This window comes from Penaeus monodon, chromosome 11 (genome assembly GCF_015228065.2).
Source record: "Penaeus monodon isolate SGIC_2016 chromosome 11, NSTDA_Pmon_1, whole genome shotgun sequence".
Lineage (NCBI taxonomy): Eukaryota > Metazoa > Arthropoda > Malacostraca > Decapoda > Penaeidae > Penaeus > Penaeus monodon.
This window is the reverse complement of record NC_051396.1, coordinates 28,288,596-28,314,647: the sequence shown is the minus strand read 5'-3', so window position 1 is coordinate 28,314,647 and position 26,052 is coordinate 28,288,596. Positions and strand designations below refer to the sequence as shown.

General features: G+C 36.3%; 1 protein-coding gene across 2 annotated transcripts; it reads right to left on the bottom strand.

The window, feature by feature from the left end:
- Positions 1-954: 954 nt before the first annotated feature.
- On the bottom strand, positions 955-21,232 carry LOC119578878 (DNA polymerase eta-like). 2 transcript variants are annotated; one of them, XM_037926535.1, is made up of 10 exons: positions 21,090-21,232; positions 20,690-20,834; positions 19,437-19,571; positions 17,627-17,835; positions 17,279-17,478; positions 12,759-12,982; positions 10,585-10,708; positions 4,527-4,592; positions 4,151-4,323; positions 955-3,207 (listed from the first exon to the last, which is right to left on the bottom strand). In XM_037926535.1, exons 2-10 carry the CDS (start codon positions 20,815-20,817, stop codon positions 1,716-1,718), a joined length of 2,751 nt encoding a protein of 916 aa, XP_037782463.1. In that variant the 5' UTR covers positions 20,818-20,834; positions 21,090-21,232; the 3' UTR covers positions 955-1,715. The 2 variants fall into 2 exon arrangements, with proteins under 2 accessions (XP_037782463.1, XP_037782464.1); XM_037926536.1 differs by having other exon boundaries at positions 1,632-3,207; positions 12,759-12,922.
- Positions 21,233-26,052: the final 4,820 nt, after the last annotated feature.

Here is a 26,052-nt window from a genome sequence, read left to right as displayed (position 1 = left end):
TTTTTATTGTAAGAAATGTTCTTGTTCTATTTATATAGCGAAACATTTCATGAACATAATGATGAATGTTACATATACAAATATTTTCTATTACTTTTCTTGAAATTAGACAAGTTAATTGAAATGGGAGATTAGATATTTACAGAATTTCCAACAAACTCCTTTATTTCAGAAGGCTGATGATATTAACTCAGTAACCTGTTATATGATGTTCTGTTGGATAACCATGATAGAAGTTATAGAGTGAGTTACCCTTTGACTTGAGCTTCTACTTTTACTAGTACAATTTCATTTTTGTGTTACAAAATCTGTATATATATTTATATAGGTAATCAGTGTAAATATATATTAGCATGTCTATACACAAATGTATATGTAGTATGCATATAAGTGTACAAACTTCTGATAATAGTAAGATCATTTGTATCAAACTATTCTCATTTCCAGATCATATGATTGTGTAGATATACAATAATACTAAACTATTAGTCTTACTGCCTGTGTCAAACATCTATTTAACCTTGTAAAAAGCATCAGAGCAAACATTAGAATTGTAGTCTTACTATAAGGAGCTAACACTTGGTTCATTTTGGTATGAAGGAAGTGAATTGAGTAATACACTTTGCATGCATTTCCCTGTACACTGTAAATAAAAGTCAACTGGATAAAGCTAGCTTATGACCCACCAAATTTTGCAATGTAAGGATGCTAAATTATTTTATCTATATTATCATGTTCCAATAATGAAGAATTGCATCTACACCAAATGGTACTATTAAATTCAGTTTGATTTATTTTTTATCCATGTGTGGTCAGTGGATGCTGCTGATGAGTCACTGTATTGCTGCCAATCCAATAACCTGAAAAAATATCTAGAGGGAGCAAAAAGCAGATCTGTATATAACCTGAAAATTATCCATACCTGAGGTGATTCAAGGAAAATGAAAAAATCAGTATTAATGAATAAAGTAATTGTTTGCTTTCATACACTTAATGAAGAACAAAATATTTGTTTGCTTTCATACATCTTATTTTTGGTTACATTGTGAGTAATTGTGTAAACCTATGATGATTGCACATTCAGTAATTTGTCCTATGCAGTTATATATTATTTGTTTTAATTTCAAATCTTACATTTTGTTAATAATTTATTTCAGTTTATCCTTTTTATAAGGCCATATCACAGGAAATAAATAGTTCACATTAAAAAATATATTTCTATAGATAAATATTTGTGCATCAAGCAACAGTTTTAATGTGCAATATTATTTTTGCTTTATTACAATATAACTTTTCAGCTGGCAAAATTTAACTGGTATGTGAGTTACCACGATAGTTGCTGCATATGCACCTGGGGATAAAACCCAATTGCGTAACTTGCATTAGTTTAGTTCTCCTCGGGCCTTAGACATATTAACAAGTATGTTCACAAGATCTTTGCAAAATATAATTGAAAACTGGCATGTTAGGTATGTCTGACTTCACTGCTTTGAATCATTCTGGAGATAAAATACATAGTAAAAGTTTTCTTTACAAATTAGTAATTATATGTCTATCTGGTACTACTGCTTTGTATCAAAATCTCCCATGATAAATAAAATGATCAAGTTTGGAAATGAACACCAAAATTCTTCAGTTTTCTGAACATTCCCTATGGGCAAACCTTTAATTAAAAATGAGCATCAAAAACCTTGGTAACATAATTTGATTCCTTTCTATCTAAAAAATGAATCCAATTTTTGAATTTTGCTTGATTTACTTAAAACCTCCCCTTTACTTGTTCTCCCTCTCTTTTTGCCTCTGAAATTCCTGCTGTGGTCTCTATTGATCCTTGGTGTTGAGCCCTCAGAATCTTGTCTCATCTCCTGCCTCATATCCGTTTGAAGCTTCAGAGCTACATGAAAATCAAGGTGTTCTGGCAAATCAAAGGCAGATATTTGAGCACCACACTCTTCACACTCCACTGTGTCATCACTGTTTTGAACACTTTCAACAGACTTTGTACTTTCTTGTACCACAGTTTTAGGACTTTCATGACAATTCATGAGCACCTTTGTGGCCTTTTGGATGCCTCCATTCACAAATGCCATACAAGTACTTGATTGTGGAGATCCTTCCTGAATAACACTCCTGTTATTCTGTGGTGTGACATTTGTACTTGTAGCTTGCTTGTCAGGAGATGATGTGCTTTTGGATGGGCTGCTTGTGACATATTTCCATAAGCCTGTCCTTTTTGGTTTAACTTCTGTTCTTGCCTTATGAGCTGCAAGAGCTTTTTCTACTTCAGTTCTCAAGTCACTTGGCAACATGGGCAACAAGGATTCATCAAAATTATCTAAATCTGGGAAGAGTTCATGAACTGACACTTTTGACCCACTGTTTGTTTCAAGATTGTGATTATGACCAATCTGTGCTTCTCCTTGAAGTCCATCCAGAGTCCTTTCTGCTTCATAATTATCTAAAGGATCAATATTTGCTTCATCAATTTCAATGTGTAACTGCATAGTTCCTTTTTTCTCATTACTGGCATCATAATCCATAAAAAGATCTTGACTAGCATCATTCTGAGTTGCAAAACTTGAATCAATATCAGTGGAAGCTTGATATATAGAGTCGTCATCACTATTACTATCAATTTCACTATTATTATCTGGGCCACTATCTGCTTCCTCACCATTTTCATTTTCTTCTAATTGACTTACTAAAAGGTCGAGATCTGCATTTTCACTTTCTTCAGCAGATTCATCTACCTGAATCTTGTCAGCACCAGGGATTGAATTTGTCAAAGTCTCTCTTTCCTCACTCAAATCTGCTGACTTCATCTGTTGTCTTCGCAAGAGAAAGTTCCTGAAAAATGAATTACTTGAACCTGCACCTACATCCTGTGGCTTCTTGGGACTGTATTCAAGGTTATCTTTAGGAATTAATTTTGTTTTAGCCAAGGTATTTTCCTTCACTAGTGGACTAGCCTCATGAACTAAATTATTTTCCATAGAGAAGTCGTGAGAAGAATACAGTGTTCTATTATTCTCTATACTAATTAGACTTTCATCCATTGACGAGTCTGTCACTAATGATGATGGCACTGTGGAAGTTATATTTGCTTTTGCAGCTTTCTTGAACATTTCTTGAATATTGCCTGAACTAGCTCCAGCCCAGTCCTCAAACTTTCCTGCTGAGAGACTTATATTCTTGATGGCTGGTGACCTGAAACAATGAGCCTTCACTTAGTTATGGAGGATAATTTATCAGGAAGTTTGGCAAGTAGAGACTAGAAAATAATGAAAACTGAAAATAAAACATATCTTCGTAGTATTATGAAGAAACGGCATGGGATGCTGGTATTTGGCATGAGTGGTCGTGCATGCTAGGGTGACGATATAAGCCCCCGGCAGCGAGGCCCCGGCCTCTGTGAATACTACCCGTCGGAAAAGGGTTAAAAGTGCAATTTATGTATCTAAAAAAAACACACACACACACACACACACACACACACACACACACACACACACACACACACACACACACACACACACACACACACACACACACACACACACACACACACACTCACTCACTCACTCACACACACACACACACACACACACACATTGATCCCTTTATCAGCAGACTATAGACCTCATGGGATCAGAATATATCAGTTTGATAGACAGCTTTGATAATTAGGCAGAGCTAAGGTCCAAGGGCCATGACTCGGTTAGTTGTGATGCTGAATTACTTGCATAACATTTTCTGGAATATCTCAAAAAGAAATAAGCTAAGGAGCAAACATGTATTCTACATAAATATTTCTAGCAATGTTCATGTCCCTGTACCATCACACAAAGCAGAAAGCATGCTAAAACACCATAAAATGGATGGAAAGTTTCTGTAGTATAGCTACTATAGTACATACACTACTAGAGCAGATAAAGAGTTGTTAAAACAAAAATACAATAAATGTACCCTGCATCCATAGATTAAGTATCCTCCATATAAGATGATATAAACATAAGTGTATACAGGTTATATTAAATGCAGAAATCAGGTATAAACTAAACATCTATCATGTGTAGTGCAGAGAATCAATAATAATGCAAAAAAGTAAAAATTACTTAGCCTACTTCAAAAAATATACTAAGATACTAACCACACTGAATCCTTTGGGGGTGCTTCATTGGTGTGCTGAATGAGTGAGATGGCTACTTGGGTTATGCGCTCTGCACTGTACGACGGAAGACTACATGATCTCGAAAGGGAAGTCCATCGTTCATCTCCATCCAATCTCACACTAACTGTAATTGTCTTTGCTCTTCTTTTATTCTGCAGTTCAACAAAAATATGCAAAATGAGTAATGTATTCAACAATCACACTTCCCTAAACACTTTGGATTAAAATATAAGCAAACAATCAAGATTTCCCATCTTTCCTTAACAATAATTATAATAACAATAATAATCATTCTTACTATGGCAGTCACAGCAAACATCCAAACTCATACGATTATCAATCATGATCAACTTACTGCTGTTTGATCCATCATTAACCTCTCTGACAATTCATCAGCAAGACTGCGCATCCACTTTTGAACCTAGGAGATAAATAAGACAGAAACATTCTTAGTACATGAACAAATAGGGAAAAGAGTTTGCTATGCTAGAACTCATTATTTTAAACATGAATAGAAGCTGAAGGAGTGGAGACAAGACAGTAGAAGGGTGGGGGAAGGAGAAAGGGAGGGAGGGAGGGAGGGAGGGAGGGAGGGAGGGAGGGAGGGAGGGAGGGAGGGAGGAGGGAGGGAGGGAGGGAGGGAGGGAGGGAGGGAGGGAGGGAGGGAGGGAGAGAGAGAGAGAGAGAGAAAGGCAACAGGCAGAGAAAAGATAGAAAAGGACAGTAAAATGGAAAGGGAAAGAGAGAGAAAGGCAACAGGAAGAGAAAAGAAAGAGAACAGATCACAACAGAAACAGAGAGAGACAGCAACAAAGCCAGACATAGCCACACTATACTCAGGATTTTTTTCCCATCAAGGCAAAACTCCACTTTCTGTTTCAAATAATCATCACCAACCTTTCAATGACCTTTCAATGTCAGGCTGTCATCAATCATCACCAACAGTGCTAATATGCCCAATTAAGAAAGAAAACAACATTTCCTTCATACTCTACTATCCACCTCCAAGGAATCCACTTCACAATGATACCTGCTCATTTTGCTCTTGCTTCTCTTTATACAAAATGAAATAGACTACTATGGGCATGATTCATTTGATTTGTATGCACACATTATTCCATTGTATTTTTTCTTCTAAGATCTACTAATCATTGAGGAAGGAAGTGTATATTTGGGCCAAGTTGAGTAGAAATATGAGCATTTATGGACAGTAATATCAAGGTAAATGGATAGTAACTTTCTGATGCCAGAAGTGCATGAGTAAATGGACAAACCAATTTGGTTTTGTTTTACTATTCTATTAATACATAGATGATTTCAGAAGTCCTTATTCACCAAGAAGTCAATTGGTCAACATAACCACATCTGTTACCCTATTCTTAAATTTTTTTGAAAGAAAAGTTTTTATACTATAATGCTAATAACGTTCAACTGATGACAATAAATACTTAAAAATTCAAGGAATGGATTAACATAGATCTGGCTTAATAGTAGACACATCATGAAAAAGTACTTGTGAAGCCATCAGTGGACACTAAATGCATCCACTGTAAATGGATTAACTCCCTCACAATAGGTGGCATCTATAAATGCTATGGTAAAGGCTGGCAAGCATTGTTGGTAGCAGCTATACATGCCTGACAATAGAGGTTCCTTTCTGTCTACATATTATACAGGTGTAGAGTTTAAAGGCCCTGATTATGCAATCAAGTAAAAGCCTTCAAAAGTTATCATAAACACTATAATCAGTTTGTCTATAATCAAAGACAACACTTCTCATTTTAGTCTCATATGTGCAACCTTGATATCAATCTTAGATGATTCACAATAAGAGACAGTATAATCAGGTCTGACTTGGCCCTTAGGGCTGTGAAGAATGGGAGAAAGCCTCAGAGGAGCTCCCTCGGCCTCTGCCAAGAGGCTGGCCTAAAGTTGTGAGCTGGTCAAGTAGGTTGGAGCATTTTTGCAACTTTTAAAACTAGAAGTGACCAAGATTTTCTAGTCTACAAATAAAAATACTAGAAGTCATCAGTCTCACATATTGGAAGTTGTTTTGCTTGTAGATTTATTTTAAATTCCATACTGTGTATACATACTCAGCAGAGGTGACGTCAACTTGGAATGACTGCCTGAAGCTAAACCTCAGGCAGGTCATCAAGGTGAAAGTTTGGAACATTCACTTTTTACGATAGTATGTTTGGTTGCCTCTGCTGTCAAGGGAACTAAAGCAGCTGAGAGTTGAGGTGGCTGCTCTCCCAGAGGTGAGAAGACCTGGTAACGGCACAATAAGTGTGGGTGGCTACACTTGTTCCTAGTCGGGCTGCATTGGTCACCAACTTCAGCAGACTTCAGCCCTTGGTAATAGAGGCCACTCTAGTTGATGAGCATATACAGGTATTGAGACAGGAGCTTGCATTTGGCTTCATGTCTTTTATTGTTGTGTATGCACCTACCGATGTTTGAACTTGACGTAAAAGAGATGTTTTACACCAAACTTGCATCTGTGACAAGCAGCTGTCCTCGGCAAGATATTTGCATTATTCTGGGCAACTTCAGTGTGGTATCTGGCTGTGATTGAACTGGCTATGAGATGTCTGTCAGCCCTAATGTCTCAGGAGCTGATGCTGAGGCCATCTCTGGTCATTTTGCAGCACTTGAAGACCTGACAGACCATGAATTTCATCTCGCAAGAGACACTGGATGCTTTGTGCGTGCTAGTCTGACGGGATCATGATTAGCATTGTTCCCTGTGAGCAGGACTTGGTCACTGCTGAGATGGGGCAAGGAGCAGTTTATCAGGAATCTTGCAAAGCAGGTCGAAGGCCATTTCTTAGTAAATGATCTTCATTCTGTCTACCAAGCTCTGAGAAATCTAAACTCCTCACATGTGACTGCAATCAGATTGTCTCAGATCCTGTGGAGTGCAGGAGCATTGGGCTGAGTATTTTGAGTTGTTCCAGGTTGATCCACCAACAGTTAACTTGGGGATAGTGTCAAGATTCCTTTGCCAGTTAACTTGGGGATAGTGTCAAGATTCCTTTGCCAGATCCACCTGTCAACAAGGAACCAACCTCCCAAACTCAAGTTGGAGGCAATCTCTTGAGCTTCTTCCCTATTAGTTCATGAGTGAGGCAAGGCTGTATTCTTGCACCAACACTTTTCTGATACTGCCAGTTTTACTATAAGGTAGAGAAGCCCAGATGCTGTCCTGTGCCTTGGGAATCTTGTCTTGATCCCATTTGTAACAGGTCCTTGCACCAGATCATGGGGTACATTTGGCAGGACCATGTGTCCAACCAACAGTTACACCATTAGACTGGTACAGGATCTGTTACTTGCACAATCATGACTGCCAACTCAGGCTATATGGGCACTTAGCTTGATTACCACAGGATGATTCTGCCCACCAAGTTGTCTCTGTTTGAAATGACCCTGGGTAGAGGAGGCCTGAGGGCTAACTTAGAAAGTCATGGCTTGGGCAGATTGATCAAACCCACATGAAGAGCTAAAGATAGGCTGAACCCCAGCCTAGCAGCTTGCCATGAGGACCCTTGTAGGTGGAAACAAAGGATGCAGCTATGTACCTCCACTGTTGTTAGGTCCCCTTTTAATATATTCCATAATAAACTAAGTTTTGCCACTGATAAAATGCACCAATAAAACTTCAAGGGAATCTCATCAGATGACAGTGGAAGCTTTATTTACATGCAGAAGGCAAAGAAAACAGTGCAATGGTCACCCCAAATATTCTAATATAGTAGCACAAAAATTTCACTGGTTATGATTTGGGTGAAACATGGACTAAACACAGTTTGGTACATTAACCAAAGTAATGTGTTCCTCACAAAATGTCTTGTTGCTTCTATTTGTTCCATCTTTCCTTCTATTAATGTACAAAATAAGTATTACAATAATATCAATATAGCTGACAAGAAGTGTGCATCTCCCCCCTACGACAGTTAATCATATGCCTATTCCCTGAATTCTCATTTTTCTCTTGTAAATATGCCAATATCTTACAAGAAAACAGACACAAGCCATGCAACTAGTTTATTAGAAATGCCATTACAGTTATATTCCACTGGCAATCAGTATCATTTCCAATCCTTTTCTTTCAATTATGAATTTCCATCTTCTGGTCTACTCATCTCTGCCAAGTCTGTCTTACCAATCAACATATTCCCATCTGACCTTTGATCAGTTGGAAATGCACATGCTGTCAATAACACTGCATTTTAGTTACAGGTTACAACATCAAACAACTTATGAGAATCTGCTTTAAGTAAGACAACTTCAATGTACTTCATGCTCTTTCCAATAATATTATATAATTCTTCATCTGTTCCCTACATTAATAATTGTAAACAGCTAGCATTCACACTATTCTTTGAATAGTCAACAATGGGACTGAAGCCTTATTTCCATCTTACATCAACTTCTTTGTCACTGCATATCCTGCTCTAGATGTACTAGAATGAACAATTAAAAGCAGTGTTTCTTATCTTCAGTGTCAACTTAGTTAATACCCTTCATTCAGTTCTACTCTCTCTCTCTCTCTCTCTCTCTCTCTCTCTCTCTCTCTCTCTCTCTCTCTCTCTCTCTCTCTCTCTTTTTTCTCTCTCTCACTTTCTCTCTCTCGCTTTCTCTCTCTCTCTCGCTTTCTCTCTCTCTTTCTCTCTCTCACTCTCACTTTCTCTCTCTCACTCTCATCTTTCTTCTACTCGTCATTCTCTCTCTACTCTACTTTCTCTCGTTCACTTCATTTTCTTCTCTCACTCACTTTTCTCTCATCTCATTTTCTCTCTCACTCCACTTTGCTTCTCTCATCTGGTGTGTGTGTGTGTGTGGTGTGTGTGTGTGTGGTGTGTGTGTGTTGGTGTGTGTGTGTGTTGTGTGTGTGTGTGTGTGTGTGATTGTGTGTGTGTGTGTGTGAGTGATTGTGTGTGTGTGTGTGGGTGATTGTGTGTGTGTGTGTGAGTGATTGTGTGTGTGTGGGGGGTGATTGTGTGTGTGGGGGGTGATTGTGTGTGTGGGGGTGATTGTGTGTGTGGGGGTGATTGTGTGTGGGGGGGGGGTGATTGTGTGTGTGGGGGGGGTGATTGTGTGTGTGTGTGGGGGGGTGATTGTGTGTGTGTGGGTGATTGTGTGTGTGTGTGTGGGTGACTGTGTGCGTGCGTGCGTGCGTGCGTGTGCGTGTGTGTGCGGGCGTGTGTGTTTGAAATCCTTACTTCAGGTTCTAAACCTCCTATAACATCTAAACTAATAACCATGCTTGCAGTCATGCTTGAATATGTCTGTCTGTTCAAAATAGCATCAAGCATAGTCACTAACCCAGAATCCCCTAAGAGGTCATTGGAATCTACAGATATAACTAAGGGCCAGGACAAATGATGACAACATGGAAGTACTGAGGTGGAGGGTAACCAAGAGTTCAGCACACGTGATGTTGCCAGTAACACACTGGTAAGCCTTTTGCCCTACCCAAATATTTCCTGGCCACCTTTTCAGCATGACTGCCAGGGATGTGCTGGTCACACATCATAATAATAATAATAATAATAATTATTATTATTATTATTATTATCATTTTAAAAAAAGTTTAATAAACTATGCTGAATTTCCCTGATCACTTGTCAGCCTCAAGCTTTGCAACAGGATCCTCTACTTTCACTTGAAAGCTTTTTATAATAACAACTCTTGCTCTCAGATGCTCTTCACAAGGCCATGTTCTTTGCATGTGCTGCAGATCTCTGAGTTTCTCTATTTTTTTCTGCTGGAGTCAGTCAGTGGGTCACATGAATTATTTTTGTCTCATTAAATAAAACATCACTGGAATACTTCCTGCAAAGTTATGACAGTACCATAAAACTGGGTAAGTTCTGTATAAGGGTGCCCTGATGGAGGCTGAAATTGTGATTTCTCATTTACCCTGTGAATATCATTTGCTACAATATAGTGTTTCCCATCACTGTATGTTTTTTGTACACCCACAGCAACAAGGCTGTAAGCAGCAATATAGATACCAGATTTGGCTGACAGTAACTAAGGTCTCATTCACAATGGCAATGAGGTGGCACACATGGGTTCTTTATCACTCTATAAGTTTGATTTCATATTATCTACTGCAGAAAAATAGTGATAGCAGGAATGAGGGATGGTGATGAGACTATGTGTAAGTGGTTTAGCATATGGTAGCAACTGCCTATCAATGATAATTATAAGGATAAATAATAAAAATAAGTTTATAATAATCTGACATAGAAAAGTCCATATCATAAGCGGTAATAATGAATAACCAGCACTGTTAAACTATAAATAAACAAATAATATGGTTAAAATGCATGAGAGATATTTAAAGTATAAGGAATAGGTCCTTGGAGGGCCACATCCTCACATATAACCAAACACATTACCTTCTCTTGTGTATTTAGTGCCTCTCTTCCTTGGAAATTTTTCCCACAGCCAATACTTTTCGGCAACTGGCGGGAAGTGACTTGTTCTGTGTCCACTCCTTTACCAAGGTTGAACAACCAATGACTGAAAGCAGAAAAAAGTGATATATTCTCTCTAGATCAACTTTTGTGGAATTCAGAGGCTCTATTTTTGTCCATTCAACTACCTTTGCATAATAAATCTGCAATTAATAAATTCTTGAATTGATATCTGGATCCATGCTTCCCAGTAATAATAATAATTAACAATTTATTTTTTTTGACAAATAGATAGGGTTCAGAATTAACAGGAACAATAATTTTTCCTCAAAACCTGGAGATGAGTGTGTAATTAATAAGGAATGATATACTTATACTATTTTCTCAATGGGACATGTTAACAATATACAAACTATCTGCATGAAAATAATAAATCTAATGACTGATGATTTTCCTCTAAATATCTAGCAGAGCAATATTATTCAGCAATAACAACTTTCTTCTATACCCCAGAACCAATGGGCATGGTATGTAAGCTCCACTTGTACTAAGTCACCAATGAGCCAAGTATAAGTACTCCATGTCTCACCTGTTTCCCCTTTTCCTTGATTTTCGAAAATATTTTATGTTATCCTATATTGCCACAACTAATGTCAATAACATTATATCAGGGGACTTCAAAAAGTTCATGGAAAGAGTCCATAACTAAAAATCATATGGAAGGATTTTGATATCAGTGCACCTGAACATTTTTCTACCAATGTGTTAGAACGCGTTCAAACATGAACCCTTAAATGCAGGTAATAATGCATCGCTGCCAGTTGGAAGTCAGGCACCATTCAAGCAACATGGACTTCCCCAAAACTGAGGCCAGGACAAACATTAAATTTATGGTGAAACTCAGTTGGGAGAATAGGCAAATCATTGACGCTCTGGAACAAATTTATGGTGACAATGTCCCAAAGAAATCAACAACCTACAAATGGGTACGTTGGTTCAGAAGTGGCAGAAATGAAATTGGAGATGAGCCCACAATGGCAGGCCAACAACATCAGTTTGTAAGGAAAATATTGATGCTGTTCGCAACATGACTGAAAAGGATAGACGAATAACCATTGAATCAGTAGCAGACACACTCAACATCTCAGTGGGTTCTGCACACACAATTCTGGTGGAGAGTTTGGGGCTATGCAAACTTTCCGCTAGATGTATCCCTAGGTTGTTGCGCCCAGATCAGCAGCAAATAAGGGTGGATCTTTCAATGGAAATTTTGAACAATTGAGATGAGGACTCTGATTCTTTTCTGCAGAGAATTGTGATGGGATGAAACACGGCTCTAACAGTATGATCCCAAGGACAAAATTCAAACAAAGCAGTGGCTGCCCAGGGGTGGAAGTGGTCCAGTCATAACAAAATCTCAAGAGGAAAGATTATGGCCATTGTCTTCTGGGATGCAGAAGGGATTTTGCTGGTTGACTTCCTCGAGAGCACGTAAACAATTACATTTGTTTATTATGAATGCATTTTGAGAAAACTGTTCAAAAAATCTCAGAAAAACACCCTGGAAAGCTGCATCAGTGCATTCTCCTCCACCACAACAATGCACCTACTCATGGTGCTTGGCAGACAAGAGATTTCCTACGTGAATTTCAATGGGAAATCATATGAAATCCACCTTACAGCCCTGATTTAGCCCCATCCCTCTGAAATGCTAAGAAAATGCTGTTCGGTTTTTGTAAACATTTACTTTACTTTCCCGTTAAATATAATTTAAAAATTATTAATAAATAAACATTTGCCAAAATCTATTTACCATGACTGGGAGTGGAAAAAGTAATTTTATGTGTAATTTCATTAAGCCATTATGAGAAATTTCTATATCAATTTCTACATAAACTGTTCAATGACAGAAATATGAATACAACCTATAATTCATTCTAAAGAATAACGCTGAATATTCTGCCAAAAATGAAGTAAATAACTTTATCTATTATTCAACCCTCATTAACATTAGTATTTCTGGAACATTGTCTGCCTCTCTTTCCCTCTCTCACAGAGAGAGCATCTAAGCATCTCTCACAGATACACACACACATACACAAATACTTTGTCACACAAAGAAATAATTCAAAGAAACACAATGTTATCCTTCTTACGCTGTTTTATTATCGTATCTGCCAATTAGCTGCTGGAGAGACAACTTTGCCAGGTCCCCCATTGTGTTGCAGCCCATCTCCTCGGTGAGTGAGTCGCCAAGCTTTCCTCCAAGGTGACGTACTTTTCCTACAGGCAAACCATCCCAAAGTGGGCTAACTTCATCCTGCGGTAGGACAGTCTGCTGGTTTGGCTTGTGCAAACCACATGCCAATTTGCTAAGCATCTAAAATTATATAAATAATGAATAAATAGGAATTGTTTTAAAAATCAGCATACTGGATCTGGGTAACATGGTAACATATATTGTCATAAAGAAAAATAAATTACAATGTGTAAAGTAAATGGTGAGATAATATGGAATCTACTCAACAATAAAATAATTTTGATGCAACATAACTGACTAATATAGACCTCAGAAAAAGGCAAAATAACAAATATTTGCATGGGTCTGGCCTGCAAGCCAAACATCCAGTAGAGTTGAGAATGAAGCAAGCCTAATGCCTGAATTTAGGTCTACATACTTGCAAGTAAGATACCCGGAGAGACTGGGTTAATATTCATTTGAATAATAAAAATGATTTGCAATTGTACAATAAAAACACATACCCACATAAATCCCTTGTTATCACTGAATGATCACCTGATCCTTACTTTATAGACTTCATTAGCTTGATAACCAGGCTCTTTCTAAAGTTGGTCTGTTTAGGTGTGATTATCTGAATGCAGTACGTGTGCAGAGATATCTAAGAATGGAATACACATTGTTGACACAGGTCTATTACAAACAGAGGTCAGGTGCAGGCTAAATGGCCATCCTTTACTATTGAAGATTCTAAGAAATTCACAACCGGGAAGTATATGGCAAAACTGAGGACTTGGGGAGTACATAACCTTTTCTTTTTCTAGGAAACAAAAGAAAGAAAAAAAAAAAAAAAAATGTAGTTTTTCAAGTGCTAGGTCCTAGTTACCTTTTTATCTTTCTTTCTCTAATTTCTGCAATCAAGATTTTGTGTTGAATAGTATAGATTTAATTTCATTATATTTATTTCTATTTTCCTTATTTAGCTATATCTCCATTATTTTACTTATCTATAATTAAAGTTAATGTGTTTTACAGCTTTGGCAAATGAAATTAATTGTTTTAGTAAGATGTTTCACCATCTATATTAACATTTAAAATAAAGGAGCAATAACTTCCTTTAAATGCCTTTTCAATATTAAGGCCTATGAAGCAAAATACTCTTGATTCCACTTTGATACACTGTTTCACGTTGTATCATAGTCACTATAAAACACAATATCATCAAAGGTTGTAAAAAAAAGAAAAAAGAAAAAAGAAAAAAAAGGTACAGTACTTAATGTGCTGCCATGATATTATCTACAAGCAAAACATTGTGAGAGTTTCAAATAAAATGGAAAAACTACCAGACTAATCTGCAACTTCTTTTGTTTATACACACCACTCTTCCCTTCCCACGGTTGTGGAAACTTTCAAATGAATTTTTTAGATTCAGTCAAAACATTTTTTTCTTATTACATACATATGAAAAGTGAAAGTTGCATGGGGTTTTGCATCTTACTGCATCCACCACAAGGGAGCTCAATGTCTGAATCAGAAAATTGGATAATTCCAGTGATGACAGCTATTTACTTTTCTTACTGATTGAATTATATACACAAATCAAGATAAACAACCTTTTCTTTGATATTTTGAGCCAGTTAGGTTACATCACAGAGGTACAGAATAATTCTGGAAAACATTCATCTTACCAAAGTCACGTGTCTCAGACATGTTGGAAATTCTTACCATTTCGTTCTAACAACAATCATATAAAAAAATAACACTAAAATAACACAGAAACATTTTCTGCACCTTTACAATAGATATCTGTATAAAGAAACTTACGATGCTATTTGTAATTAATGAAAATATAAATCTCTATCTAAGACTATGTGAAATATATCTGAAAAATATCACGCTTGGATTGGCTGGCCGGAGTGTATCAAATTGTATGAAAGTAGAGACATACAATCTGACACAAACCAAAAAGAGGTTTCAACAGGGGTTCAATAATGTGCGCATAATGAGCAAACATGTATCAAAGAGTTAGGGTTTTGGAAATTCCACAAAAAGGGCCTTTAGTAGTTGCTTAGAGTCCAGAAAAGCACCAGGTGATATTCTGAGGACTGATAGAGCTTGCATTACAGATAGCTTATAACACTGAGAAAGTGGAAATAATCTTCTTTCATCTATACTTCCTTTGTAATGACAATTCTGAATACTATAAATTAGGAAACAATTTGTTCTAGTTTTTACTGAGTGTTAGAGATCACAAAGATCCGCCCTATGAATCTAAAGAAAGTGAAAATAAAATGATACTGCATATGCAGTACCATTGTTTTATAAACAAGAGTTTAGTAGTTATTATGTTTGACTAATTACCTTTATTTCAATTTCTCATTATTTCTGTTCCTCTATATGGCCTATACACTGAGTCCTTTGCTCTGAACTCAGTGATATTACTCAATTAATATTTCAGAGTCTTATTCCATAATAATCTATATCAGTAATGATTATGGATTAAGAGATAATCTTGTTATTCCAGATAAATGAAACAAAAAGAAACTTTTGTAATCATAACAATCAGGAGTAAAGCAGGACTAAGAAATAACAAGTAATCTATAATATATACAGGATTTGCTAATAAAAATATAGACTAAGCATAAAAATCGTTGCACATAGCTACCTACATTTACCAACTGTTAATAAGTGTCAAAAAATATCTTATTACAGTCAGTGCTCATTCATTTACTTTCATTACATTCTTCAGTATTCAGTAAGGATCACCATAATTATCATTAGAGGTTTAGATCATTCATAAGTTTGGGCATGAATGGTTGTATACTAAATAACTAACCATAACCCACTGGCCACAGGTTTATGTGCTGTTCACTGTAGTTTTTTGTGAATTTTGTTGCAAATAGATGGTTCTGCAAGGGTTCAGCAACCAAGGAGTCAATTAGTGGGTGCTAGTTTTCCTCATTCCTTTATGTTGTGAGAAAATGTTGTTTTCTTTCTTATGCTATTACAATCATTACTGACATTATGATTATTATAATAATGCCAAAATAATAGTGACAATGAAAATAATAACATTATAAAAAGGAATCTTGCCAAAAATCAAAAGGGCAAAAATGTGAGGTAGGACTAATGATTGATTCCTTGGTGACTAAGAACTTGTAGAGTTGCATCTGTGTGAAAACAATCATTAAATTAAAAATACAGTGGATATGATGTTTTTCATGCTATTGCTGCTAATGGGTTAATCCTATTTCAGTTACTCTCAACTTAATTTCTCAAAACTAATATTTAGTTATAACATGCACACCAGCAATTCTCTTATTATAACTTTCTCTAATACGGATTTGAACACTTTAGGTAATATCTAAAGGGAGCAGAAATAACCACTATACCATTCAGCCCCACTTGAAAGCATTGTCTAGCCAGAATATACACTAGCTTCACTGATATTACCCTTCCATTTACATAGGAGTATAGTTATAATGCTTCAGAAATCCAAATACAACACCAAGTTACTAATGTTGTTTCCATAGTATAACCACAATAATATGGCACTGTATCTGAATATATGAATCAGTTCTATCAAGTATTCACTGGTACTGTGTGTCTAGTGTAAAAGATGTGTAATTTCCATGAAGCTTGTGTAGATATGGGATAGACAATTGTTTTGAGTTGGTCATATGCTACAGTGTTTAACCCATAACTGACGGGTAGCATTCATAGAGGCCGGGGCCTCGCTGCCGGGGGCTTATATTGTCGCCCTAGCATGCGCGACCACTCATGCCAAATATCCCATGCCGTTTCTTCGTAATATTATGAAGATATGTTGTATTTTCAGTTTTCATTATTTTTTACAGTCTCTACTTGCCAAACTTCCTGATAAATCGAGACTGAAGGGTATATTTGTTGCTATATAGACTCCATAGTTGATCATTATTTGGTCTATAGTCCAAATAAAATAAGCAGTGTGCGGCATCATGGAGTTGAAATCGTCGGTTTGTTGCATTTTTTTTGTTTGTTGCATGGTAAAAATGAGAAAGTGTTAAAACCGACTTAATCACACTTTCACTGGCAAAAAAATAATCTTTTGCCGTGATTGTAACAAAAAAAAAAAAAACTCATGGCATGTCCATACATACTCTATGGCATGTATGTACATGCCCCCGGCAGATGGTCCCGCCATGCCATGGCATGTGCGTACATGCCACCCGTCGGCAATGGGTTAATATTATTCGCTCTGGGTGCCACCAAGTAAGTGTTTTTTTCAAAGAGAGTATTCATATCTATAAAAATGCATTACTGAATGATTCAATTATTTAAAAGAAATTTTTATATTTCACACTCTGATTATCACATACTAACACCCCAATTTATACACTCTATGACATAGAAATGGAGTCAGTTTAGACAAAATATAAACAAAATGTATGAACAAACCTTATTGTGAGTAATCCCCGCTGAACATTTGAATCCTGTTTGTGCCAAAACAGCTGCTCGCATCTCCTCACAAATAAGTGCTGCATAAGCTAATCTTACATTATCCCAGTGGGGATGGTTGGAATCAAGAGGCAAAGTTGCATCCTCTTCATTTTCAAAAACACTGTTTAACCATTCAAAGACACCTTTGTCTCTGACTCCTGGGGAAAAAACATGCCATTAATGTGATTACTTCCCTTCTCTTAATATCTTGCTCTTCAATTATCATTGAACAATGAACAGACACATTTGCAAAAAATTAAAGTTAGTCATCTTGCATTTGAAAAAACAAGCACTATTACCACATACCTGGCTGGTCCCCATCCTCAGTCTTATCATATCCAACAACCCAGCTTGACTTCAGCATATCAGTGGTAATGCGGGTGCCATTATTCTTCTTGATCCTCTCTAATACTGTTTGTGTTAATTCAATATAGGCTTCATCTATGCTGGCTCTCTCAACACAATCACTGAACTCACATAGTACCTTTATAACTTCTTTACCAGCATCTCGATACCTGGGGAAGAAGAAGAAGAAGAAGAAGAAGAAGAGGAAGAAGAAGAAGAAGAAGAAGAAGAAGAAGAAGAAGAAGAAGAAGAAGAAGAAGAAGAAGAAGAAGAAGAAGAAGAAGAAGAAGAAGAAGAAAGAAAGAAAGAAAGAAAGAAAGAAAGAAAGAAAGAAAGAAAGAAAGAAAGAAAGAAAGAAAGAAAGAAAAAAATCACTTAAATTTTCAAAGGAAAAAATCTAAATTCTTAACCTTAATCTGAAAAAAGAATGAAAAAAAGAAAGAAAGAAAGAAGAAGAAAAAATGTTGGCTCTAAAAGCACAATGATGGCTTTCCATACGAACTATTCTGGGTGAGCTATAACTGACACCTCATCCACAGACACTGAATATGTTAACTCTACTATGTGGATGACATGACCAATTCATCATGAAAAAATTCTGGGGGGGGGGGGGGTGACATGAACATGCCATCATGTGAAAATCTGGCTGTGGGCCAGGGTAACACAAACTTGCTTTTGTGAATATTTTGGTTGAAGGCTGAGGTAACTGGAAGACTCGCCACCAGTGCACAGACCTCTTGGAGAGTGATTAGACTCATTTGGTGTTTAGGAAGGGGATTTTACATTATTTTTGTTGATAAATAAGTGTGGAATGTACTATCCATGAGCCATGACTGGAAAAGCACCTGCTCCAGGGAGGATGCTGTTCCCATGCTCAGGATCCTATTCCTGGCTGCCATGACCAGCTGTGCAGGTTGTACTGCAGAAAATTGATTATTAAGAAAAAATAAACAAATGACACCAATAACAAAATGTTATTTGTTATTATTGCACTGAATTATGGAATACCTAGAGAAATGACATGGACTCTGTGCAAAAAAATAGTCCAATACCATCTGAATAAAGCAAATCAAAGGACAAATATAGACACTTGAAAATGCCACATTGCAAAGGGAAGGTACAGAGTCATCACTGCACACAAGTGTTTGCATGCTCCCAGCCTACAAGCAGTACACCCATCAGAGTAGCCTAATGCTCATATTTTGGGCCACATAATGGCAGTGAAGCATCTGGATCCAGTGAGAGCACTGGAGAGAGGAACATGATACAAGAATGATGCATTTGTTTTTAATGACAACATGGACATGAAGTAACACAAATGCCAAAAAAAGACTGAAGTATTGCATATAGTGTTTACAATCATTGTCACCTTATCAGCTAATCATCTATGCATATTATTCAGTCTAAAGCTACAAATTCCAAGCTTGCCTATGCTTATGAGTCATAATTTTGTATGTAATTTGTGTTAAATATGCTATAGGCTATATCTAACAGAAGATAAATATTTGGTACCAGTATCTGCTAGATATGAAATTCTGATTTAGTAAAAACAAAATACTTCTTTTATATAAAAAGACAAGTTACAGAATTTGATATTCATCAAGTAAACAATATACTAAAACTTTAACTAGTGCCAGGATACTGTATACTAAATCTTTCACAAATACTACACTTACATGATTTACTTCTGATATTCCTTCCATACTATGCATAACACTTCTATGCATTATACTTTGTGGTAAAGCTCTGAACATCCTTCACTGACACTTACTTGGTGAGGTCAGCCTTGCCACGATTCACAGGCACCTGAACCAGATGGATGTCAGGGCACTTTCCACGAGCTTCATCTCCCCGCATTCCTCTTTTGACACCAAAGGCTCGTGCTTCATAGTTGACAGCAATAATTCTGGAAGAGGTATTAAAATAAATCAAACAAATAGTATTTAAAGTGCTTGAATTTATGCGATATATTCTGTCCTGTGGAATCGTTACTTATAATACTGAAAAAGATTTCTCACTGAAAATTTGATGTATAATCCATATAACCAAAGTGTTTGAACATATAATGTTGCATAAAATAAAAGTACAGTAGTCCAGAAATTATGAAATGCCAAGCAACATCTGAAAACTGTCATATAAAAAGATGCTATATTCTAAGGTGTTCAATGCGAGTCACACAGGTACTTAAAACAGGTTCTTTTTGCATGTGTTGTCTCTGCAATAAATCTACTCAATATTCTCCCCTCATCTACTCAGATATCCATTCATAACCTACCCTAGACATCCGCTGTTTACCACAAATCTACTCCTATTCTATTAAGCCACACCCATATCTAAATTAACTAGGCCCTTGATTAACCCACCCAAAATGTTTACGTCGCCTCTTCAAGGAGTCCTGCCAACAAACCAATTAACCAATCATTATACCATGACAATTATGGAACCTCCTCTGTTTGGCAGATACAATATTACCAATAACTACTACTACTACTACAACAACAACAAGTACCAATGATAATAATAATGATAGCAATTATAATATTAATAGTACTAGCAGTGGTGGCAATAATAATAAAAATAATAATAATAATAATAATAATAATAATAATAATAGTATAATAATAATAATAATTACAATAACATTAATAATAATAATAATAATATTAATAATAATATAATAATAGTATAATAATAATAATAACAATAATGATAACAATAAAAATTATTAAGTAAATATATATATAATAATAGCAACAAAGAATACCATAATTATAATAACAATAACAACATAAAAAATAATAATAATAATAATAATAACAACAATAACAATAATAGCATTAATTAATAATGATAAAATGACAGTTTTAAAAAACAATAAAACTATTCTCCAGGCACACAACGAAAAACATTCACAGCTTACTCAATTGTACATGGTCAGAGTCCACGCCATCCACAGATTACGAGAGCCCTTATTGGAAGACATTAATTTACAAAGAACAGGACATTAAAGACTGAGCTACTTACCCACCACCCTTCCAAGAGTTGTACTGTACCACGGCCGCCGGGACCCCTTTTATGTGAGGGTTGTCCCGTTCCTCCACCTGCACATAGAAGCAGTCCATGTCTAAGAGTACCACCACTCTGTCTGTCATCTTGCATTAGTTTGGCCCTGATAGAAATAATAATAAAAAAAAAATTACTGAAAGCTGGGATGGGAATAATGAAATGAATAGCAATATCTTCACAAATCCAATGTTTTAGAGAATGATGATAGTTCCTAAATTTGCTGATGGGAATCTATTTAAAGTAAAAGCTAGCAAAAAAAAAATAAATAAATAAAATAAAAATAAATAAAAAAAATAAATAAATAATAATAATAATAATAATAATAATAATTACTACTCTACAGGATAAAAATCCTTACCTTCAATTATATAAATATCTTTCACACTGCTATCAGCCACCAAAGCTTCAGTATCTCAAAATTGATGATGTGCTATAGGGGCTGTTGTAGTGAAATGGTAATAAAGTGTAGCTGGGGCCCAGGAGGGTCTCAAAGTACAGGGGATCAAGGCCTGGCTTCGGTCCAAGGTTTGGAAGGGCATCCACTCAGGGAAATGGTCTCTCAATACCAAATCAAGAGTCCTCCAAAAGAAGGCACCGTCTTAGCCCTTACTATGGATCTCATGACATAAAACTGATCATCTTGGAATTCCTTATGACAATCATTCAGTCTTTTTCTTTGGTATTAACAAGTCCAGAAGTACTCCATGTCAAATACTTACTCAAAAGACCAAAATCACTAAATGCACTTAATCACTGCACTATCAAGAATTTAAATCACAAAAGGAAAAAGAAAGAAGAAAAAGTTACAACACTATCAGCTACTTTCATTACTTGCAACCTCTGAGCAAATCTCATCCCAGATTTCTCCCTTCCTCCTTGATGAGATAAATTCAGATGCTGATATACTGGCACTGATGTCCCTAATGTTCATTGGGTCGAGAGGGAAGTTTTCCTCGCTCGATTCTGATGAAAGGGAGCTGGATATGATGGTGCTCAAGTCTGTTGTATTGTGCAAGCCTTCCCTGGCAGATACAGTGGGTAATGCTTCTTTCTGCTCTTTGATTACTTTGCTGTCCTCCTCCTTTTCAACCACCTCTTTCTTGATTTTCTTGGTTCCCCTCTTCTTCTTCATGTTAAAGTTTTTCTATTTCTTCATTATGACCAAGATTAGGTTAATTCTGGCCCAGGTTCTGAAATCAAGACCAAGAGTAATTAATTGTTTTATGGGGTGAGCAATATGAAGTCCAGAAGAAAGAGACAGAGAAAAGAAAAAAACAAGGAAGAAAAAGTGAAGATTCACTTTTAACATAAACCATGTAAGAACACAATTTGGAAGGAACATGAAAATCTACAAAAAATTCTGAGAAAGAAACTATTCAGGAATAAGCAAAAATGACTCCTTTCCTCATCACGGATGCTATGTAAATAAAACTAAACGATTCATCATGATATAAATAAGAACAGCTGTAATTGGACCAGTAACATTGTGTGAGTCTATTCCTAGTTGCCTGAGGAACCAGTTTAGTTAATTTTCTTGCTGTTATGGTAATTTCACTGTATCATGACTATGAGCTTAACATCACTAGTTGTGGAGGAAAAATAAGTGTTACGTACTTTAAGGAAAAGACTGCTCTGACTGAGATACCTAAGTGAAATACACCAATACTTACCATACATTATAAATATTTGTATTATTGTCAAATCTTAAAGATACTATATTCATCCAAATTCATCAATTTTCTGACGATACTGATGTGAATATTGTTAATGAAATTCCCATTTAGTGGTTAAATTTACTAACTGTCTTTTGTTCCCAGTTAAGGAGAATAATACTGGCAAACCTACAAGAGAATAAAAAGTCAGGAAACCACAATGATAATCTGGCCTTCAGCACTCCTGTACTGATTCCTGTTCAATAACATTCTTATAAACTCATCCCTAATTCTTTACCTGCAAAATCATATATCCAAACAATGGCATATGCTATATTAACTTGGTCTGATTACCTAATCTGCTTATAAGTCCATTCAAAAAAGGTTATCTAATCTGCTAAAAAAAATCATTATCTGGATTTAAAATCCAGTTATCACTACCAAGCTAATATAACCCTACCAATCATATTTTTTTTCAATATTACTATTGGTGAAGTACAATTTAGGTATGCTTTTATAGCTTATACAGTATCCAGAACCAAGAAACTGGATATTCATGACCATATACTGTTACAATCCAAAGTTCTCCTGCTACTCATACTAGGCTACATCATGGATTACACAAGGTAGGAGGGTAAGCAGGAAAGAAGGGTCTGTAAAGAGGGGCACTGAGGCAAGTCTCTCACCCATTTGTATAGAAAGTGCTATAATACTGAAGTGATATCATGAAAAATTTATACCAAGGATCAGTATCACATTATTATAGCACATTTATAATTATAGCAGCTTCCAACTGTGAAGCATGGGAAGTAATCTGGCATCTTAAACATATGCATAAATGTTGCGAACTCCATGCCTTCATGCTACTGACTCATCATGAAAAGCGTTCTTTTTGGTGGTTGTATAGAGTACATGACTGGAAATGAAAAATAGCTTGGAATTACTTAACTTCCTGGAATATTCTATGTCCTTCTTTCAAATCAGCAGAATTCGCAACAGATTCATGGATGAGCACATTGTCAGAGTGGACACAGGTCATTCATCCTAATGAATAACCTACATCATTTTGAGAAGTATATATAGTCTTCTTAAAGTTACTGGTCTTTGCTATAATCACAAGAGCTAATGTGATATTGATCTCACATATAATTGTACATTTAAAAGGAAATGTGAACTAGGTAGTGGGAGTTTAAATCATATATATATTACATCTATATTTTTAGGCCTTTCAGAGGCATGTTTTATTTCTATCTATTTTTTTTTATTTTTTGTTGTAATTCATATGTGAGATCTAATGAAAATAGGGGAAATTCAAGAAGCTGAATATTGAAAGATAATACAAATTTCAATTTGCCTTTATCATCATATGAACAAGACACACACACACACACACACACACACACACACACACACACACACACACACACACACACACACACACACACACACACACCTCTCTCTCTCTCTCTCTCTCTCTCTCTCTCTCTCTCTCTCTCTCTCTCTCTCTCTCTCTCTCTCTCTCTCTCTCTCTCTCTCTCTCAGTATTATGATAATGCCTTTATCATAAGGACAGAGAATACAATCAATCAATCAATCTCTCTCTCTCTCTCTCACGAAAATGTGGGGCTCTCTCTTGCCATGCATACTTAGGTGATGATAATGTTTACAGGGGGGTATTGAGGGGGTGCTCATGCTCAGTCACAGCAATTTACATTGTTGAGTAAATTTTGAGGTGTGAAATTGGGGACTTAGTCCCAGGCAAGTGCACCTGTACTGCAATGAATTCCTAAATATATTATATATATGTAAATTTTACACTTTAATTTCTATTTGCCTTTATTACATGAACAAATTTATTAAGTTTACTTTCTTTTTGTTCTTCAAAAATACATATCACTAAAATCTGTGCCTATCCATGTTCAGGACAGGAGATTATCCTTACCTTGATACTAAAGTAGCTATTAGCATACCCTTGGTAAAAATAAAAACACTTTTAGTTAAATTCTTTTCCTTTTATGTGAGATTTCAAATAAGCAAAACTGTTTTTCATCAAATTGTGCATGTTAGTCTAAATCAGAGTATGTAGCTTTCAGTTCCTCTGAAAATATGTAGCTGGCATTTTGAGTAAGCAGCTGAGATCTCAGCAATCATAAAGTTTCTGGTCTTATTACTGAAGGTGTGTTGCCCATCACGTTAATCATGTTAGGGACTTAAAACAGTTGGTTAGTCTACCTTGTTCTAGCTAATTCTTTTATTACTCAGCAAAGCTACCAAACTTTCTACTGAATTTTAACTTGTAAACTGAGCCAGACATCTTAAGATGACAGATATACTGAGCTGCATATCAAAAATTCCCACCAAGCCAGGCTAAAATCTAATGAACCTCAAGTGACATCATCTGTGACACCCTCCTGCCATCCTGACCCTCTTAACCCTGACTACGCAACCTTCTGAAATGCAGTACAGCCACGCATGCTCAATGAATCTTCTGCACTATCCAGTATCGCTTGTATTTCATAGGAATAAAAACTGGTTACTAGAAAGTTGATTTTTTTACCATTCACTGTGCACCTAGAAGAAATCCAGAAATCTTAATAGAATATAAAATATAATAGTTGATATAATATAATAGTTAATAATATAATAGTTGCTGGGTTAATATAATAGTTGATATATAATAGTTGTTAATAATATAATAGTTAATATAATAGTTGATATAATAGTTAATATAATAGTTAACATAATAATAATATAATAGTTAATATAATAGTTGCTGGGTTTCAGGCTTAAGAATGACCATAATATTAAGGAGAGGCCTCTGCATCTATCATCTGCAGCTATGCTCTTAGCACTCTGACAAAGGTCAATTAACCTCCCCCATGACTATTCTGGAAAGACAGGCTAATGCTTCATTCAGAATTCCTTGTGCAACAAGTTGGACACGATGGACAATATGTTTTGACCGTTCAGAACCCTTACTTTCTGTCCAAGACAAGATGTTTATCTCATCCATTTTGCCCTACTTTGCAGCCAGGCGATATCACAATAATATTTGTATGTAAACAATGACACTTGCAGGCAACCATAAGAAAGTAGGGTAATTTTATGGCCCTTTATTGTTATTATCAAAAGGTATTTTTGTCTTAGTAAGTTGCAGGTAACTTCACCCCTTCCAGATGGGTCACATGTACTAGCATTATAACACACCCCTTAGTCTACAGATTATGGCTGTACGCGCAGCAATGCACCACAGCCTGTAGAGTTGCTTGCTTGCTTGAGATTTGCGAAGTTCTGGCTTCGCCCGGGCCTTTCACTTATGGCCCGGCCTGTGTCAGCTTTTTATGGCTGTCTCATTTGTTGGTCTGACACTCGGTGCTTACCGTGGCGGTGGGATTGCCAGCAGGCGCTCCTGTAGCCGTGGTGTAAGCATCTCGCATAATCTCTTTACCAGCACGACGGCTGTGTTCTGTGGGGTTTGTCTTAGGAATTGCGTGTGCACGCAATTCTCCAAGTAGTGTATCAGTGTGGCGTTCGGCTCGCCGCAATGCATGCAACACCTCTCTTCACGTTCTATGGTTTGTATGATCTGCCATGCACAGTGGTAACCTAGGCGCATTCTGTGCAGAATGACTTCGGTACCTCTGTTGTTTATTTCAGAGAGTGCCAGTG

Coding starts and splice junctions, on each gene's coding strand:
- LOC119578878 (XM_037926535.1), bottom strand. CDS start 20,817: ATGACAGACAGAGTGGTGGTACTCTTAGACATGGACTGCTTCTATGTG. Junction 17,479..17,626: donor TGAGGATGGGGACCAGCCAG/GTATGTGGTAAT, acceptor TTTTTTCCCCAG/GAGTCAGAGACAAAGGTGTC. Junction 4,324..4,526: donor TAATGATGGATCAAACAGCA/GTAAGTTGATCA, acceptor GTTGAACTGCAG/AATAAAAGAAGAGCAAAGAC.